Source organism: Leuciscus leuciscus (assembly GCF_965113295.1).
Source record: "Leuciscus leuciscus genome assembly, chromosome: 18".
NCBI classification, from domain to species: domain Eukaryota; kingdom Metazoa; phylum Chordata; class Actinopteri; order Cypriniformes; family Leuciscidae; genus Leuciscus; species Leuciscus leuciscus.
This window is the reverse complement of record NC_138742.1, coordinates 3,567,613-3,588,216: the sequence shown is the minus strand read 5'-3', so window position 1 is coordinate 3,588,216 and position 20,604 is coordinate 3,567,613. Positions and strand designations below refer to the sequence as shown.

The following is a 20,604-nucleotide window of genomic DNA, read 5'->3' as shown; positions in this document are numbered from 1 at the left end:
TGATGGATATTGATAGTTTCATCACAGAAATCTGTCGGCTGAAGAAAGAGAAGGCGTCACTGGAGGTAATGATGATGGAGAGAAACCAGAAACCGAAGGGATTGAGAGGTTTGTACATGATAAAGATTCACTTCATCCTTAAATACCTGAATTACCTGAAACTCTGTGTTTGTTTGTCTTTCCCTCTTTTTTCTTTCTTTCTGCTGAGTAATGAACTAATCAAATTGATTCATTGATTCAATTCTCACAATTCAAATATCTTGATATGACTGCAAATTCTGACTGCAATAAATATGTGATTTAGAAAAAATGTTACATCCAGTCTGCTTACAGTTTATTATTCTTTAAAATAGTCTCCTTTAGAGGAACAGTTGTTATATAAATTGAATGTCGCTGTGATTATGTGTTCCTCAGGAGCTGGAAGAGGTTTGAGTGTGTGTGTGTGACTGATGGACAGGATTCAGCGGAGCGTCAGAGATCAACTCTCTGAACACACACAGAGATCCAGAGACACACAGGACTCACTTTACTCTGTTACACTGACACTCAGGAGAGTGTGTGTGTGTGTGTGTGTGTGTGTGTGTGTGTGTGTGTGTGTGTGTGTGTGTGTGTGTGTGTGTGTAACTGATGGACAGGATTCAGTGGAGCGTCAGAGATCAACTCTCTGAACACACAGAGATCCAGAGACACACAGGACTCACTTTACTCTGTTACACTGACACTCAGGAGAGTGTGTGTGTGTGTGTGTGTGTGTGTGTGTGTGTGTGTGTGTGTGTGTGTGTGTGTGTGTGTGTGTGTGTGTGTGTGTGTGTGACTGATGGACAGGATTCAGTGGAGCGTCAGAGATCAACTCTCTGAACACACAGAGATCCAGAGACACACAGGACTCACTTTACTCTGTTACACTGACGCTCAGGAGAGTGTGTGTGTGTGTGTGTGTGTGTGACTGATGGACAGGATTCAGTGGAGCCTCAGAGATCAACTCTCTGAACACACAGAGATCCAGAGACACACAGGACTCACTTTACTCTGTTACACTGACGCTCAGGAGAGAGTGTGTGTGTGTGTGTGTGTGTGTGTGTGTGTGTGTGTGTGTGTGTGTGTGTGTGTGTTTGTGTGACAGTCATGGATCCACCGATCAAACCTGCACAGTCTCTGGGTTCAGACTGTAACGCTGGAGAACAGCAGATGCTGCAGACGCCACTGAAGATGAGGAGAGAAACCACAGCTGAGGAAGAACAGAGCGATGATGATAATTTTATTCATTCAGGTATGTTTCTTCATTTTATTACTTTTTCATAATATTTTACATTTGTAATTACAGAACCTGTAACAAGAAAGATGGTTTCACTTGAGTCAAAGACAACAATAAAAAAAAAAAAAGCTAAAACGTGTGATTTTTTTATTTTTTTATTGTAGCTTCAAAAGTTCTCAGTCCCCTTTTAACATGTGCACTTTTTATTTGTGATAATTATTTTAAGCTACTGCAGTTCTGCAAGGGAACTGACTCTGTGTTATGAAGTGCAGACATTTAACAACACATATCTAGTGTTATCTAGTGTTATCTAGACACAGCACGTAAAAGGACATGATGATTTTTTACGTTTTTATCAGTGTTATTCTGCCTAACTCAAGCCACATCTACTGCCTTCTGCCATCTCTCACATTTCAAAATTAATACAATTAATAAATATAGACAAATATAAATGATGCCTATGAGTTTCTTTACAAAACCAAGAACTTCCTAGAGAAGATGTGAGATGATTTGCAGTGCTAAAATTAATGCGCTCCCAGACTGTAAAACGAGACGTATAAAAACACATTTCATGGCATCTCTTTCTTTGCTTAAAGGCACAATATGTATTTTTTTTTGTTTAAAAATATAAAAAATCACTATATCAATGTTATATATTTTTTAAAGTTGTGTATTTACATTATCCCGACAGTTCCAATTAACTTCTAAATCCAGAGAAATTAATATTTTAATTCGAAGACACGGACCGTGTCTTTATTTCCGTTTTGTCGCCGTCAATGGCGTCATATCCGTGTTGTCTCTGGTTTCCGCTCGTGCTGCCATGGCAACCAGAGCTATGAACCAGAGCCCTCTGATAGTAACCAAACTGACGTGGACAACTGTGTAGTTCGCAATGTCTATTTGCACGCTGTTGTTGTTTCGTTCAAACATTATGGACCATGGCAAGCAGACTTTGGATAAAAAAGGAGAACTAAACCGAGAATCAATATCAGCGCGGTGTTTTCGAGATGTCGAGAGCTCCCATGGACACTATATAAACGAGAGCTCCACGTCCGAGACTTCGACAACTCCTACATGTACTTTATTAAACAGGTGAGCACATTTACATAAAACTAATCAAGGTTATATAGTTCAACAATGATAAAATGTTAGAATATGATCTGTATGTTATTCTAATGTTGATCTAGCTAGCTTACTGCTAGTCTCATACAGACAAACTAACGTTAACACATACATTTCAACACATTCAAATGCAGTTTAGTGTGATAGTGTAATGTTAGACCGAGTGAAACAGCGCTGCGTTACCTCTCAAGTTTAATTTGTCTAATAAACTGACCTGTGAGTAGTAATTCTGCGTGTAGTTCGGTAGAATGAAATGTCCATATTCCTTTTATATCCGCGGGACTCGCATCGCGTTTGGAGCTGATAGCTGTCTCTTAGCAATCCCGAACTGCTTCATATCACAGTCATAATAAAAGCATCGATGTATTCAGTCATCCATATACATTATTAGATCGGTCGGCTTGACGTTGACGACAAAATCCATAATTCATAGCAAATGTTGCGTCATCAATCTACGCCTTTGTTATTGTAAATAGGTTAGCGACCCCTAGTGGAGAAAAAATCCCATATTGTGCCTTTAAGATTCACTTATTGGGTGACAGTAAAGTGCAATGTTTTTTGAGGAGAAGAATCTGTAGGTTTATCGAGCTAAGATTTGAGTTTTGGTTTTGTTTGTATTTTTGTTTTACATTTACATTTATGCTTTTGGCAGACGCTTTTATCCAAAGCGACTTAGATTGCATTTCAAGGTAAACATTTACATTCTTATCAGGTCTTGCTTTCCCTGGGAAACGAACCCATGACCTTGGAGAATCTGTAGGTTTATCGAGCTAAGATTTCAGTATTGTTTTTTTATGTTAAATCTTTTTAAATAACTGCAAAAACTTAAACATTGGGACTTTTATAAGCGGGTATTCATTAGTCTTCATCATAGAATTTATGAAATTCTTGTAACAAACTAGAAACGATTCTAGTGCCGATAAAATCATAGAAAAGAAAGAAAGCTCGCTTGAGGATAAAACATGCTTAAACATACATGAAATAGATATGCTCCTGAAATCAGCTGAGAATGAACACTGGAGAGAAGCCGCACACAATCTGTGTCGGAGGAGTTTAGCATGTAAAGAAATCAGTTTTACATGATCGTTCACACTGGAGCGAAGCCGTTCACGGGCCGTCAGTGTGGCGTTTCACTCAGATAGAGTCACGCTTTTTAATATCATTGTGAGTCGTAACAGTAATAAAACTATTACTGGACTGTACTGAATTGTGTTCCAATTAAAACTGAATAATTAACAATGGGAACAAACTATTTTTCTCAGCTGATGAAGAATATAAAGATCATGGAGGAGCTTATAGGAAAGGCTACATTAAAATTGTCAATTATCGTAAATTTTAATTAAAGCCACTAATACATAGAGTACAATGTGCTAGATGTACATGACATTACCAGCAATAAAAAGTCAGTGGCTTATTTAAGGGGCTTTTCAACCGAACCGGGAAAGAAAATGCCTCTGCACTCAATTGGATAGACCTACAACCAATCAGAGCAACGGAGTAAGTGACGTGTGTTTGCCTTGATCACGGTTCTCTGTTCCTCTTTTAAAATGAATGTGCTGTCAATATCTTCTATAACAGACGCGATGGTCGGAATCTACACATCTCAATTCTCCAGCGGCAGCCATCTTTGTTGTAAACGAATTTAACCCAAGCACTCTTTGGTGACGTGGATGATTACGTTACTGTTGATCATCTGTCCATCATCGTATAAAGCCCGCCCTGACCATTTGATTGGTCTGAACAGCTCTGGTTCGAGCATAGTTGCTCCACAACAGATCAAGTCCAGACCGAACTTCCTGACCTCAAATGTTGTGGGCGGGGCTAAGTTCGGCTGGCATCCAGGCTAGAAAACTCAAGGGGCCCTATTATAACGATCTGAAACGCAAGTATCAAACGCGAAACTCAAGAAACTTTGTGGACGGATCTCGGCGGGATAAATTACTCTTGCGCCCGACGTAAATCTAAAATGGGTTGGTCTGAAGTAGGACTGTAGTACTCGAGTCCGGTCTTGGACTCGAGACCATTTTTCTATGGTCTCGGACTCGCTGGCATTTGGACTCGGACTTGTCTCGGTCTCGGCTACTGGTCTTGCCAAATATGGCTTTTGGTCTCGACCGAGTCCAGGTGTCTTTATTATGTTCCCAGTAAGCACACATACATACGTCGCCGCGATATTAAAACAAAATATTATTGGAGGGAAAGTTAAACACTGGCCACCTAATAACTAGTGATGGGCATTTCGGCTCTTTTTCGTGAGCCGGCTCTTTTGACTCACAAACGGCTCTTTAAAAAATAAATGTTTAAATAAACTCGCTGAAAGTCCATCGCTAGTGCAACGTGAATATTCACATTTTTAATTGTCCATAACAACCCATTAGCATATCGCCCATTAGTCAAGATGGCCGCCAGGGTGCAGCCACAGTGTTTGGCAGGTCCTGTGTGTCTGCCACAAAAGTATATAAAAAACCCTTGGAATTTGCCATGCTTGTCTGGTCTTCTCCTGTTCTTCTACCTCCTCTTGAGTTTAACGTGTCCAAGGAAAATGGATAACTTAACTCTCTACCCTGCAAAGAGGAGTCAACATCTTCTGTATGCAAGAATCCTGGATTGTGGACATGCTAGGCCGCCCCCAGGTAAACTTGATCAAACAGCATCTAGATCATTCCCTGGGGTTGTGAATCTTTTGATGATAATACTTCTGGCTGGTGATGTTGAGCAAAACCCTGGACCTGTTTTAAGTCAGGTGCATCAGCCACAGCTGTTCCCTGGGCTAACACCACCTCTGCTATTTGGGCTACAGCAGCTCCCTGGACTAATACCACCACTGCTACCTGGGTTACAGCAGATTCCTGGGCTAATTCCACCTCTGCTACCTGGGCTAACACCACCTCTGCTACTTGGGCTACAGCAGCTCCCTGGGCTAACACCACCTCTGCTACTTGGGCTACAGCAGCTCCCTGGGCTAACACCACCTCTGCTACTTGGGCTACAGCAGCTCCCTGGGCTAACACCACCTCTGCTACTTGGGCTACAGCAGCTCCCTGGGCTAACACCACCTCTGCTACTTGGGCTACAGCAGCTCCCTGGGCTAATACCACCTCTGCTACTTGGGCTACAGCAGCTCCCTGGGCTAATACCACCTCTGCTACTTGGGCTACAGCAGCTCCCTGGGCTAATACCACCACTGCTACCTGGGTTACAGCAGCTTCCTGGGCTAATTCCACCTCTGCTACCTGGGCTAACACCACCTCTGCTACCTGGGCTAACACCACCTCTGCTACCTGGGCTAACACCACCTCTGCTACCTGGGCTAACACCACCTCTGCTACCTGGGCTAATACCACCACTGCTACCTGGGTTACAGCAGCTTCCTGGGCTAATTCCACCTCTGCTACCTGGGCTAACACCACCTCTGCTACCTGGGATAACACCACCTCTGCTACCTGGGCTACAGCAGCTCTCTGGACTAACACCACCACTGCAGGACCCTATTACAACTAAGCCCAGTATGTCACCACAACCCATCACACCCATGCGTACACAGAGGAACCCTGTATTTAAAAAACATCGATCGTGTAAGTTATTTCAGACTCTTAATCAAGCCAGGACTATATGGGATCCACAGTGTAAAAACAAAGGGCTCTTAGGTGGCCATCTGAACATACGCAGTATGGCCCGTAAGAGGGAACAATTGGAGCATCTTCTCATTAACTCAAATGTAGATTTCTTGGGACTTTCAGAAACTTGGCTTAAACCCTCTTCCCCACAAGCAGTGGTATCATTACAAGGCTACAATGTCTTTAGAAAGGATAGGCATCAAGGAAAGGGGGAGGGGTGTTACTGTATATGAAGGACTCTTTAAAATGTACACAAATAATTTGGCCTAATGAAATCACTATTGAATGTGTTGGAGTTAAAGTGTCACTCTCAGCAGAAATGTCATTTACTGTTTTATGTCTTTATCGCCCACCTTCAGCAAAAGTAGATTTTTATGATCAATTTAAGGCACTTCTGAGTTGTTGTGACTTTAATAATGAGGTTATTCTAATGGGAGACTTAAATGTAAATTGGGACAACAAAAGTGACAGAAAGAAACTGAAAGAAATTACAGATAATTTTGGACTAACACAAATGATCAGTGATCCCACTAGAATAACAAATCGCTCTAAAACTCTAATAGACCTGGTGTTCTCTAACAAACTAGATAGAATGATAAAAACATATAATTTCTTGACTGGCTTGTCTGACCACAATGCCATATTCTTTTCTAGAAAGCTGACTAAAAAACGATTGAGAAGTGTCAGTAAAAGCATTAATATAAAACAAACATTTATTCCAAAGAGCCAAGAACAACGTTTAACTGAAGCTCTAAATAATCTTGATTGGTCTAGCATACTATCTTGTGATGACACTAATAAATGTTGTGATCTACTATACTCCTCTATTAAAGGGGTTCTGTCCCAGTTTCAGAAAGCGGGTCATTTAAAGAAACGAGTTTATTCCTTGCCTTGGATCAATAGTGAGTGTAAACAGCTTATGACACTCAGAGACAAATTACTTAAAAAATCATTACAATTTGGATTAATTACTGATCGATTAAATTTTGTATCCGCAAGGAATAAAGTCACACAAACTTTGAGAATGGCAAAAGCAAATTTTTTCATGACTGTAATTAATGGTGCCAAAGGAAATTGTAAGCTAATTTGGGAAAATATTAATAAACTCCTTGGTAAAAGTAAGCACAATGCTGATAAAGACCTTGAACTCAAATTTGCCAATGAATTGGTATCAGAGCCTCTCAGCCTAGCAACTAAATTAAATGATTATTTCCAAAGTACCATTGATGAGATTGCACAATTGTTTTTTAATTCTTGTGACTCTCAACAAAATATTGGCAACACCGACCCCCATATGGATGCCTCAACTCAAAATTTAAAGTTTAATATTCAAATAATTACAGAAAATGAAGTAGAAAACATAATCTCTAAATTGAAAAGTTCTAAAGCAAGGGATGTGTTTGGATTTGATACCAATTTTTTGAAGCATTACAAATCTTGTATCTTGGTGCCTGTGACCCATCTGATTAATTTATCATTCACTCAGGCAGTAGTCCCTTTGAGTTGGAAGGTGGCAAATGTCATACCAATATATAAATCGGGTGATAAATTAGACCCTGCTAATTATCGACCTATTAGCATACTCCCTATCTTCTCAAAGATAGCAGAAAAGTGGGTTGCTAACTCTATTGTTGCACATCTTAATGATTCTAATCCGGGTTTGCACCCTATGCAATTCGGATTTCGATCTCTTCACTCAACTGAAACGGCTGTCTGTGTTTTTGTTGAGAAGGTGAAGTCTTATCTAGACAAAAACAGTTATGTTGCGGCTGTTTTTGTTGATTTTAAGCGTGCGTTTGATACTGTGAATCACCTTAAGCTCTTGTCTAGACTGTCAACATTTAACTTCAGCAATCAAACCGTTAAATGGATAGAGTCTTATCTGTCAGAAAGAAAACAATGCGTGCAAATAAAGAATAGTAAGTCACCCTACCTTCACTATACGCAAGGTGTCCCTCAGGGATCAATTTTAGGACCCCTGCTATTTTCACTTTATGTAAATAACTTGCCCAATGTGTGCAAAAATGTGGACACGATTATGTACGCAGACGATACGGTAATTTTTACACAAGCAAAAAGTGCTGATGATGCAGCCCATCAGCTTTCATTAGCATTAAATGACTTACAAAAATGGCTGAATGATTCATGCCTGTGCCTTAATGTTAAAAAGACTGTATCAATGTTTTTTAGTAAACCTAAAACAACCGTGGCCGCAGTAAAAGTTCGCTTGGGTGGACAAGAATTGCTTAATGTTGAGGAATTTAAGTATTTGGGAGTGGTAATAGACTCGAAATTATCCTTTAAAAAACACGTTAAAAAAGTAGTGAAAACTGTAAATGTTAATATACGGAACTTTAGACATATTCGTACATCATTAACGGATACAGCAGCAATTACATTCCTGCACTCTATGATACTGGCTCATATTGAGTACTGTATCACAAGTTGGTCCTATACGAGTCATGCTGCTATTGGGCCAATTGAAGTATGCTACAAAAGAGCATTGAAAATATTAGACAAGAAACCTTCGTCATATCACCATTGTCAAATTTTAGATAAATATAAGTTTTTAAATTTTGCTAATTTCAAATTATTTAAATCAGCCTGTCTAATCTACAAGGTTATACATGGTCTGGCGCCTCCACCATTAAGTGATTTTATTAAACAAAAGTCTAGCAGTGTTGCCGGGTCTCGGGTGACTAGAGCCACTATGAGAGGTGATTGTAACTTGGCATTTAGGCGGACCGCCTTTTCACAGAATGTCCTGTCATATCAGGGAGTGAGCTTCTGGAATAGTATTCCACTGTCAATGAGGGAAAGCACAAGTCTTCCTACCTTTAGGAGTCATTTAAAAGTGTGGCTGAGGGACACACAAATATGTGATCATGTTTAGTTAATCATTATATATCAGATGTAAAACAGAGTTAGTGCATTACAAAAAGTGATACAATTATCAGTGTAATACGGGTCGTGCAATAAAAGTTAGTATAACATGGGTTGTGCAATAGGGGTCAGTGTAATGCGGGTGAGTGCAATATCAGGTCAGTCAGGGCATGTGCGAAATTGTCCTTTGTTGTCCACTCTTGTTGTTATTGTTTGTTCTAACATGATGTGATCACTGTTCTTGTCCTTATTTGTAGTGTAGTGTATAGTGTATCTGTATGTATTTATTAATTTGTGTGTAACACCAACCTGCCAGGGGGTCTGCAGATGGAAATTAGCCTAAGGCTATAATCTGACATATTTACATTTGCGAAAATGTTCATTAATATGTACTGTCCCTTTTGTTTTTCAAAAAAAATAAAAAAAATAAAAAAAAAATAAAAAAATAAAAAAAACCCGAAAACTAGCCTGCTTTCCGACTTTTTTTCGTACTTTTTTTGTTTGTTTTATTGTTTTGTTTTTTGATGTGGATGTTATTGAGCTTGTAGAAGTTTAGCTCTTGCGTTCTTCTGAACATCTCGCTGAATGACATCTGAACATTGCCCGATGTAATTTCTGAATCATATCATTCCATAATCTGCCTCACTTTTAAATGCCTATTCCACGAGTGGTAGGCTCAATGACTGGCTGTTTTAAAATATAGCTAATATCGAAACAAAACACCCCAGGCAGTCTCATCTACGAGACGTTTAGGCTTCCTCCAGTAGTACTGACAGCTGGGCTCATAGCTTGCAGGTTTGCTTAGTGGCAAACTTTTTTCATTTGATTGGTTCAACCGCCACCCGCCCGAATTTAATTACGTTATTTTTTGTCACGTCATCCGCCCGATCCGCGGTTTATCCGCATCTCTAGTGTGTGTGTGTGTGTGTGTGTGTGAGTTGGCTCGGCCCTCCCTCATGCAGTTTAATTGGTTGACATCGCGTGTATGATTGACAGGAACAGAATGTGAGGCTGATCAGACAGTCGAAACGAATGTGTGTGCTCCTTTAGGCCTGTATAATTATTTTTTTGGTTGTTCTTTGAATTAGTCAATTATTTTAAATCAAATTAAAATCATTCATTATTACATAATGATTTAATTTCTATAGGCTCTATTTTTTAGCAGACTTTTTTTTTCCTGTCCTGAACTTTTTGGACTCGGTCTTGTCTTGGACTCGAACCTCTTTGGACTTGGTCTTGACTTGGACTTGACTAGTCCTGGTCTTGGACTTGTCTTGGACTCGACAAAGGTGGTCTTGACTACAACCCTAGTCTGAAGTAGCTACATTACTGTACAACATTAGTATTTCTGTTATTCATTTCAGGACCACTTGTATTAACTTCCCCTTTAAATAACATGACACTACGCCCTCTGTATGACACTGCTCACATTAAGCACTATTAGAACGAATGAATCGAGTCAGCATTTTGAGGCCATCTGTAAAGATGCATTCAATTCGACAAAGCGGTTTAATAAAGGATGTATTAATGCTGTTAATTAGCACATTTTATTACACCATGGCCGTTAAAGTTTTATATGGGACAATTACAAATCACAGAAACGCACACCTTTTGAAGGTGCAAGGAAGAGATGAATGCTTTATAGAGTCCAAATATACCAGCACACTTTAAAAAAAACAAAGCTTTACCTTGCCAAAGCATTGACCGAGCTCTGTGATCTAATGGTGTTGTTGAGCGCTTCAAACGCAAACTTTACATGCAACAGTCAGACAGTAATTGACTGTTCTCTGATCCAATGGCATATAGCAATTGTCAGATTGACAGGACTCTGGCCCAATAGTGTTGGGAGAACTAGTGGGGGGTGGCAATCATATTTCAGGGTGGCTGTGACACACTTTACACACACGCCTGCTAAAGTGCCAGACATGCGCTCATTGGTGCGCTTCCAGCTGATGTCGCCATAGATTGTCTATGCCTACAAACGGCCCTGCTCCGCATGTTTGTTTTCTGTTGTGAGCGCACAGGATGAGATTTCGCTTGTTCTCGTGCTTGTCGTGTGAGTGTACGGTTTCGAGTTCGCTCGGGCCATGTTGTTGTGTTCTGTTGTGTGTTGTTCGTGTTTACATCGGCCTCGTGCTTTCATGTTGTGTTTTGTCTTGTGCTGTTTAGCACGCAGCTTGTGTTTTACTCTGGCTGTTGTCATGTTCTGTGTGAACACGTGGCTTGTGAGTTCTCATTAGCTGCCTGTGTTTGTGTGAGCACATGGCCTTGTGATTTGTTTTTACTGGTCGTGTGCTTGTGTTTTTGTCATGTTTGTTGTGAGCACATGGCACAAGAAAACACATGACAAGCCATGTGCTCTCCTGTCGATTGTCTAACCCTGGCCATCTTGTTACCTGATTATTTGGTTAATTTGCCCCACCTGTCCTTTTTCATTACCTGCCTTGTTTGCTCCCTATTTGTTCTCCTTGTGTTTGCAGTCCTGTGAGAGTTTGTCATCATGTGTCCTGACCCTGCCTAAGTCGTGATCCTGTCTAGTCTTGCTCTTGGTTTCCCTCAGGGGTAGTTTTTATTTATTTATTTAGTGGTGGACAGATCGAGGCTTCGTGAAACACTGAAACAGAAGCAAATGTGCCGTATTGTGTGTGTCGAGGCTTCGAAACAATCCGACACCTGTCTCCACGGTGACTCCTAGTGGTCAGAACAGTGTAAATGGAACAAAAACTCAGGCCAAACATGCATAAAAACACCTTTTACAAATCTAGAGTAAAATCTTTCAAATGCAATCATCTAATAAGATTACAAATGTCTATATGTTCTTTTATTAATTGTAAGGGTTTGTTCTATGAATGGCTCCGCTAAACAGGCCAATAAGAGACTATTAACTACCATTATTCGTTTTAATTATACGGTCTAATTAAAATGTCTACAAATGTCTAAAACTGACACAATATCAGGTAAACCCCAAAGACACTTGTTCATTGGTTCTCATGATTCATGGGTTGACAGAGACCATCGGCCCCAGCGGTGAACCATTGAAATTTCGAAGTGTTTCACTAGCCGGGTTTAAATCCCAGTTGCGCAGGTGGGGCATGTTGTCACACTGCGTTACAATGAGTTACTAGTAGAACTACGCTATTCTATACTTTTATTAATTCTATTGAGAAACCATGAGAAAAAGGTGAATAAAGACAGAGTCAGTGTTCAGAAATTAAACTATGCTGTATAGCTGTATGTTGTTGTTTTTTTGTTCGTTTTTTTTGTCAAACTCAAAAAAATTTTTTTTAATTATTTAAAAAATGCCATTATTTTATATGAAAAAGTTAATAATTGTATTGTATAGACAAAATATTTTAGATTGTCTTGTCAATTTTCTTGATTAGATAAAATTGTAATCTGTCATTAGCCTGACTACGTCAGACTTCGTACTTCCGCTCAATTTCATTTCGCTTCTGTACTCAGTCTGAGACAGCGTCATAGCTTTCCGTTTTCCTCCGGCCTGAAAACAGCCGGGCCAATCAACGAACAGAGGGCGGGCTGAGAGCCGTGACGTAGACGCTGATTGTACCGTGGATGCATAGATTTACTTCACATAATCTGCAGAAGTCGTTCACAGCCATGTTCACTCCGGTGTTTCGCTCGATGGTTTTTGTTTTCGCATCATATGTGTGTTTACAGTGGAAGTTAGATGCGGCTGAGCATGCGCATAACACACGCCATAACCAAACATTATGTGATTGGCTTACGGGTAACCAATGATTTTAAACTTCAGACAAGCGCCCCCCCGCGAGAGAGAAAACACTTCTCTATTATGCCATTCCAGACTCTGTCTACGAAGCAAAGCGAAGTAGCAGAGTTTGGTATTACCAGGCTAATCTGTCATATGGTCATGTTACAATGTACCCCACCGATGGGGCATGTTGTCACATTTCACTTCCATTCTTTCGGGGTAAATCAAGAAAAAATAAAATACACTGTATTAATGAAACAAAGCCACATAATTTTATAATTTGTGAAATTAATGTGGGAAAAAAATTATTCTCTGAACCCCAAGTGGATTTACACAAACTGAGAAAGTCAAAAGGTGTTAGTTTGTGCCCCGCTCTCCCCTATCAGTTATAGAATTGAACATTTGTCTTTATTTACATGAACCAAGAACCTCAACATTTCACAAAAACCTTAACATTTCACAAGTAATTCAATGTTAACAGCTGGAGAGAAGAGAGAGAAAATGGCTTCAGAAATGTTTGTAGAAACACTGGAAAGTTTGTAAATTCAGCATTTTGTAGAATTTCACCATATAATATTCATTTTCTTAATAATTGTAAGTAAAAACTTCTTGATTGTGGTTAGTGCAAATTCTTTTTTGTTTTTTTATTTACATATTCTAAAAACAGCGCATCCATAGTTAATCTTTTGAGATTTTATGTTATTTTGTTTGTTTCATCTGACAGGAGTGATGATCAGTGGGTTTGAGTTTTTACCTTTTTCATTAAACCCTGGGTGGAAATATGGATAGAGTTTCTCCGTGAAAGTCTGACCAGTGAAAGAGTAGATATGAGATCTGGACTCCACGTCATAAAAAGAGACCAGACCCTCCTCATAATCCACAAACACACCAACCTTCTCAGGTTTCACTCTCAGAGATAATGAGAGTAATGAACTATCAAAAACTACATAATCATTTTCATTAGTCAGCAACAGAATCCAGACTCCATCCTCAGGACTCAGTGTGATCGCCTCCCTGTTAATGGATTCTCTGGCCACTCCTGACCTCCACTGAGTCTTTCCCTTCACCTGCACCTCATAGTAAAATCTCCCTGAACTGAATCCCTCCTTTGCCAGAACACAATCCATATCAAATCTCTTTGGGTTTTCTGGGACGTCCTGCCAAACGTCTCCATAACCGACTTGTTTTCCATCATCAGACAAGATGAGAAATGGATCCGCTGTATCAGGATCCAGAGTCACATCCACTGAGAGAGATCAGACATTATCAATCAACTTCAGAACAAAACATTTTCATGTGTACACTGTGAGTGTATTGGTTTCAATCACACTGTACCTGCAAACTGCTGCACAAACTTCAACCCTGTGGACACAGATGACAATATAATGATGAATTATTTATAGCAGTAATTTCAGGTTAACAGTGAGTTTCTCTCTACTGGCAGCATCATGGAAATGTTGATCATCCATCAGTTTGTAAAACAAAATGCAGAATGTTATTGCAGTAAGTATACGTACGATGGAGGTCTATGAGACAATCATAACAGAGGGTTTAAAAGCAGAAATGTCAAGTTGTATTTTTATTAAAGCTGTAATAATTATTATTCAGTGTAAAAAGAAGTGTTATTTTTGCTGTCTATATTGTCCTTGTGAGGTGAGGTACCCTTTTAGACAGTTTATTTTATATAGTCAGACTTCTGGTTGTGTGTCAGTGACGGGATCTCTGTGTTCACCGCGTGCGTTTTGTTTGCTCGTGTGAGATCTTAAGTTTGTTTTGAACAGTTATTTTGGTTTGATGTGAATTACACTTGCTGGAAACAGTATTTTACCCTGTATTCTGCCATGAATTTCACACTACTATGATATTATTTTGCCTTATGACATTCGTGCCTGGACAAGGGCCCTCAATTGTTGTCACTACGCCCTACTGGCGGCTCTTCATCTGTAAACCTTGAGGATTGTTATGCAATCCGCCGGCATTACAGATTGTTGAAGAGGTGAAAGAGAGGAAAAAGAGGTGTAGATCAGGTTTCCTTTGCCCATCATTACCCTGTCAAACGTGCGTCCGGTAAGGAACTTACGCTAAGAGCTGAACATGATTGTGAATTCAGGTCTTGTCCACACTAATACATTTTCGTTTTAAAACACATCTTTTCCTCTCTGTTTTGGCCTTTAAGCAATGAAAACAAAGTTTTTTGAAAACGCTCTCCAAATTGGATACATCTGAAAACGCAGTTTTCGCGTTGTAGTGTGGACTGTCAAAACGTTTAGTCATGTGATGCATATTGAACCCATAGATATTCATCTCAGTAAGCTTTTATGAGGGTTTCTATTTAAATCTATGTAATGATTAATGTAGCCTCAGACAGAGTAACGTCTCGGTTACTAATGTAACTCTCGTTCTCTGAAGGAGGGAACGGGAGACGTAACGTCATCGTGACGACGTAATTGGGATCACTTCAGGGAGCCCTATCATCTCCGAGTGTCTACAGAAAGAGCCAATGAACGTTGGCGTGCGTGAATTACGTCACACATCCCGCCCCGCAGCGCGGGTATAAACAGGAAGCAGGCGCACGCACGAAGCGACCTCAGATGCTTCTGACTCCAGAGGAGGAGATTGCGGGCGAGTTGTGACATGCAGCGGGAGCGTAGACCACCTTGGCGGTTGATGTACGCAACGGTTGCAGTGCTGTCCGTACGGACCAGTACATGCTTCCTAGTAGCCACGTTTTTAAGCGGCTCAGTGCAAGATGTACTGCTAACAACTCGAGGCAGTTGATGTGCCAATGCAGTTGAGGCCCCGTCCACAGACCTGAAGCTGCATGCCCGTTGTACGTGGCCCCACAGCCGGTGGCAGAGGCATCTGTGGAGACCACAGAATGCCTGGACACTTGTTCCAGGGGAACACCTGCCTGCAGGAACGAAGGGTCCGACCACAAGCTGAGAGTTTGGCGATAGTGTGGGGTCACTGGGACCTGACACGAGCTGCTCTGCCACGCCCATCTCGGGACTCGATCATGGAGCCAGTGTTGGAGCGGCCTAATATGAAGCAATCCGAGCGGCGTTACAGCTGCTGCAGATGCCATATGCCCCAGGAGCCTCTGAAACAGTTTCAGTGGTGCCGCTGTCCTGCATCTGAGCGAGCTCACGCAGTTCAACACTGACTGGACAGGGGCCTCTGTGAGGCGCACTGTCATGTTGATCGAGTCCAACTCCATACCGAGAAAAGAGATCCTCTGCCCGGGGTGAGTGCTGCTCTCTCGACTGGGCGAGGATAAGCCAGTCGTTGTGGTAGTTGAGAATACAAACTCAACCCGACGCGGACGGCATAGCGACCCGGAGTGGGGTCTGAGTGTGTGGTGCAACACGTACCTGCTTCCCTCGAGGGGCAGAGTAAGTGTGCGGAGGTGACAGTGCGTCTGGGACACAGCCATTGCTGCTCACTGGCGATAAAAGAGGGTGTCCCTTAGCGGGAGCTGAGGACGCCGCAGGAGGCCGACCTCGGCGATGAGTAGACGAAGGCTCTGCGGCCTGCGGACGGTTGGGGGCCGCAGCAGTCCACCGGGGCAGGATGTGTCGGATTGCCTCCGTCTGCTTCTGGGTAGGCCGAGAACTGCTGGGCAAAGCTCTCGACCGCTTCGCCGAATAACCCAACCTGGGACAGAGGAACTGAGGGATATCGGTGTCCCTCATATCGGCCAGGTTGAGCCAAAGGTGGCGCTCCTGGAACACCAAGGTGGACATCGACTGATCGATGGAACGTGCGGTTTCCTTTTTCGCCCGGAGGGCGAGGTCAGTTGCCGCACGGAGCTCCCGGAGGAGCTCTGGGTCAGAACCGCCCTTGTGCATGTCCATGAGCGCCTGGGCCTGGTGGACCTGCAGGAGCGCCATAGCATGCAGGGCGGAAGCAGCCTGTCCACAGGCCTTGTAAGCCTTCGGCGTGAGACCGAAGACTAAAACTTACAGGCCTTGGACAGGAGGCGTGGATTCCCCCGCCAAGAGGAAGTGGATGCTGGACACAGCTGCATCGCAACAGCACGCTCCACTGGCGGGAGTTCCACCTACCCCTTGGCTGCCACGCCGTCGATGGTGGTGAGGAGGGAGGAGCCAACAGACTGTAGTCTGGCACTATACAGCGCCGACCACGACTTGGTGAGCTCCTTGTGCACTTCCAGGAAGAAAGTCGCTGCCCGCCTCGAGAAACCAATCATCCAACCGAGAAGGTTTGGGACGTGGTGGAGGGTTCCACTAAAGCCCGACCTTCTCGGTGGCCCGGGAAAGCATAGCTGCCCACTCTGGATCGGACTCGGGCAACGCTACACTCCCCGAAGGGGGCAACGCAACCAAATCTTTATCTCCAGAGGAGCGAAGCTCCCCCTCCGATGCTGCGATAGACGATGCTGAAGTCAAACAGAAGCTCGGCAATGAGTGCGTGAGCCCACTTCCTGTTTATACCCGCGCTGCAGGGCGGGGCGCGTGATGTGATTCACGTACGCCAACGTTCATTGGCTCGTTCTGTAGACACTCGAATATGATAGGGCTCCCTGAAGTGGATTGTCCCACTCATTTAAACTGGACTATTGATCGATTGTATTACGTTGTATATACAATTTTTATAGATAGATTCAGAAGATATTGTCTAAAACTAAAACTGAAAATTTCCCCAAATAACAAGCTCTCAATAACAAGGCCAGTCATTTGACCTCCACTTTGGCGTCTTTACTAGATCCACTCCAGTTCACAGAGAGACAGATGATTCTGTGCTGACCCTGCTTAATACAGCTAAACATCTTATGCATCATAAAGGATATGCCAGGGTTTTATTCATAGATTTTTGCTCAGCTTTTAATTCAATGAAGACACACATTCTCTTGAAAATGCTGATTGATCTCAATATTAATACAGGGTTATTGGTCCACAACGCTGCGTTCTCTCCCCTGTTCTTTTTTCTCTTTTAACAAATGACTTTTTGATCAATGAGAAACACTTTAGATTGTTTAAATATGCTGATGACACAGCCTTAGAGAACACAAACCCCTCAGCTGATACTGCCTATCTGACTAACATTAAGGCCCTTGAAACATGGTGTTGCTTTAGCCAGTTAGAAATTAATGTTGCCAAGACAAAGGAATTAATTATTTGCACAAAACAAGATATGATAATTGAGCCAGTTTCACTTAATGTGCCTTATATGTCACTAAAGTATGTCACATAATGCTTCTTTAAAGCTGCAGTCCGTAACTTTTGGGGCTTTAGCGGTTAATAAACAGACCTGCATGCTCCTGCTCCAGCTCAGTGTTTCTCCTCTTCAGCTCAGTGTTTTCCTGCTGCAGCTCTTTAATGAGATCTTCAGCCTGTTTCTCTGCTGCTTTATGCTGTTCCTCCATCATCAGCAGCTCAGACTGACATCTCTAAAAGGAGCGGATCAGATCAGTGAAGATCTCAGTATAAACCAAGCTTGACACTGCTATTCTCTTGTCTTGTCATGGTGAGCATGTGATTCCCTTTCAGTCGGTCACCCCCGATGTCACGTTTGTGACCGACGAATAGGAATCTCGCTAAAGAGGCCAATCTACTTCAAGTGTAACTAAAACGAGCCAATGCACATCGCCGCATGAGCATATAATGAGTAGCAGGTGCATCGCATCTTAAGGTTTTCGCTGAGGAGCCGAGCCAGTGAACTGAACCAGTGGGGCACAGCAGATGTGGCGCGAAGCGCAAGGTCCATTGCGGTATGATGTTCGTGCAGAACTCGAACTCGTGACCACCCTCATGCAGTTCCTTCAGTGCCTTGGCCTGATGGACCTGCAACAACGCCATGGTGTGTATGGCAGAGGCGGCCTTGCTGGTTGAATCCAACGAGTGCTTACAGGCTTCCCTGCCAGGTGGAGTTAGGGCACAGTTGCATAGCAATGGCCCATTCCACAGGGAAAATCGACGTGTAACCCTTCAAAGGCACCATCAAGGGTGGTGAGGGGGGAGGAATTACAGTAAAAGTCCACGACCTAGTAAGTTCCTCAGGCACCTCTGGAAAGAAAGGTACTGGGGTGGGACGCTGAGAACCAACCCTAGAAACCAATCGTCCAGCCTCAAGGGCTCGGAACACAGTGGTGGGTTCCACTTGAGCCCGACCCTCTCAGTGGCCCGGATAGCATAGCTATCATCTCTGGATCTGACTCAGGCAATACTACGGTTCCCGAAATAAGCAACATAGCCGAATAGTCACCTCCAAAGAAGTCTGGCTCATCGTTCGATGCAGCGATCGACAACTGGTCATCGGGGGACCTCTGAGGAGGATTAGATTGAGGCAGAGACACGGGGACCCCACCTCTTTGGAGGTATTGGAGTCTCGACCGCAACTCTGTGATGGTCATCTTCCCGCAATGGGTGCATGACTCATCCACGAACACTATTTGAGCGTGTTTGAAGCCCAGACACGTGATACAACAATCGTGACCATCCCTTGGTGTCAGGTAACAAACGCATCCAGAAACACACTGGTTTAATGTCATCTTTATAAAGACGCAAGCTCAAACCTGTGTAAGCTCTTGTAGAGAGTACTCTCTCAGTGCTGAAGCACGCAGGGGAACAGCCGCAGCGACTCAGACAGGGAATAGTGCAGTCTGTCGTGTGTTTCACTCTTTGAAGGCGCCCTCTCACACAGCGCACCCGACCAGCTGTGAAAACAGCCTTTTTGCTCAGTGAACTTGCAAACAAACAAAGAGGAAATCAGCCCCGCTGCAGCACCGTAGAGAGCAGACATAAACTGCTCGGCTCCGAAACGATAAGCTTAAGATGCGATGCACCTTCTGCTCATTATATGCTCGTGCCACGATGCAGCGCAGCTGATAGCAAATATCGCATTGTGATGTGCATTGGCTCGTTTTAGTTACACTCGAAGTAGATTGGCCTCTCTAGCGAGATACCTATTCATCGGTCACTAACGTGAGACGTCGGGAGTGACCGACTGAAAGGGAACCACAGGCTCACCATGACAAGACAAGAGAATAGCAGTGTCAAGCTTGGTTCATACTGGTCGCGTCCGCACAAGCACAAAAGTTCCTGTGCAAAAAATGACAATCACGGTGTGGGCGGGCGGTCGTGTGTGTTAAGTGCACGAGACCCCATTTCGGTTGGTGGTGTGCATGGCATTGTTTGTAACTTAACTTAACTTAAATTACTTTCCGCTTACGAAGATGCACGACTTTGAGCTGATTCTATCCGAGCAGGTACGTTGTCTACCATCAGACACCCAATTTGTTCAAATTAATGCTTACATTTACATAATGAGCCTACCATAACAGAAATAAACCTTTTTAATGAAAACAAAGATCCATGTTTAAGAAAATATTTAAGAGATTGTTGTTTAATTTAGTTTTATTCATATGTTCTCATATCCATATATTTTGTTCTAATGTCACAAGTAATAATCTCAAGGTTTACTGCTTTACACAATTCTTTTGTAGTGTGTTTTGTAGTATTCTTTTCGATAACGTTTGGTTTCAGATACAACTACAAATGGCAAATAATGCCCTTCTTAATAGTGCCCTATTTGAGGGTATAGGGGGCGATTTCGGATTTAGCCATCTAAATGACTAAATAGTGTGTATCTTACTTCTCACCGCTGCGTCCTGATGGTTTAGAGGACAATTACTCCGAGTCGCACCCTGTCGTTTCAAAGAATATTACAACGGCGAGCGCATCAAGTATGAATGCCTCGTCCGTTTGGGGAGAAGCGCGTGCGCAGTCAGCGGAGGCTCGCGAGACAGAGCCAGGTGAAACTATAAACAAGGCTTCAGAGTTCTCTCATCAAAACCACTAATAAACAGACCAAAGTGACAGAACACTGACACTGTTTTAATGTTAAATTACCAACAGTATCATCAAGTGATGCAAACCAATTATTATTATACATTTATATAGAATTTTTCAGTTATGTGATTTATGTAATTCATTGACTGTGAGGAGACTAGAAGACTAGATTTTTTCCGTTTTGCA

The 20,604-nt window shown here is 42.5% G+C and overlaps 2 protein-coding genes across 3 annotated transcripts in view; both read right to left on the bottom strand.

The window, feature by feature from the left end:
• The window catches only part of LOC309480963 (uncharacterized protein), a 76,314-nt gene extending 62,991 nt beyond the window's left edge, over positions 1 to 13,323 (bottom strand). The window contains exon 1 of one of the 2 annotated variants that reach the window (XM_082145733.1): positions 13,056 to 13,323. The gene's annotated coding sequence lies outside the window, so the exon portion shown is untranslated. The remainder of the gene's footprint in view (positions 1 to 13,055) is intronic. The other variant, XM_082145734.1, reaches the window with a different exon arrangement.
• LOC309480895 (E3 ubiquitin-protein ligase TRIM39-like) overlaps positions 1 to 18,078 on the bottom strand; it is a 78,352-nt gene extending 60,274 nt beyond the window's left edge. The window contains exon 1 of the mRNA XM_082145600.1: positions 17,879 to 18,078. Coding sequence (XP_082001726.1) covers positions 17,879 to 17,996 — 118 coding nt within the window. The 5' untranslated portion in view covers positions 17,997 to 18,078. The remainder of the gene's footprint in view (positions 1 to 17,878) is intronic.
• Between the last annotated feature and the right edge of the window lie 2,526 nt (positions 18,079 to 20,604).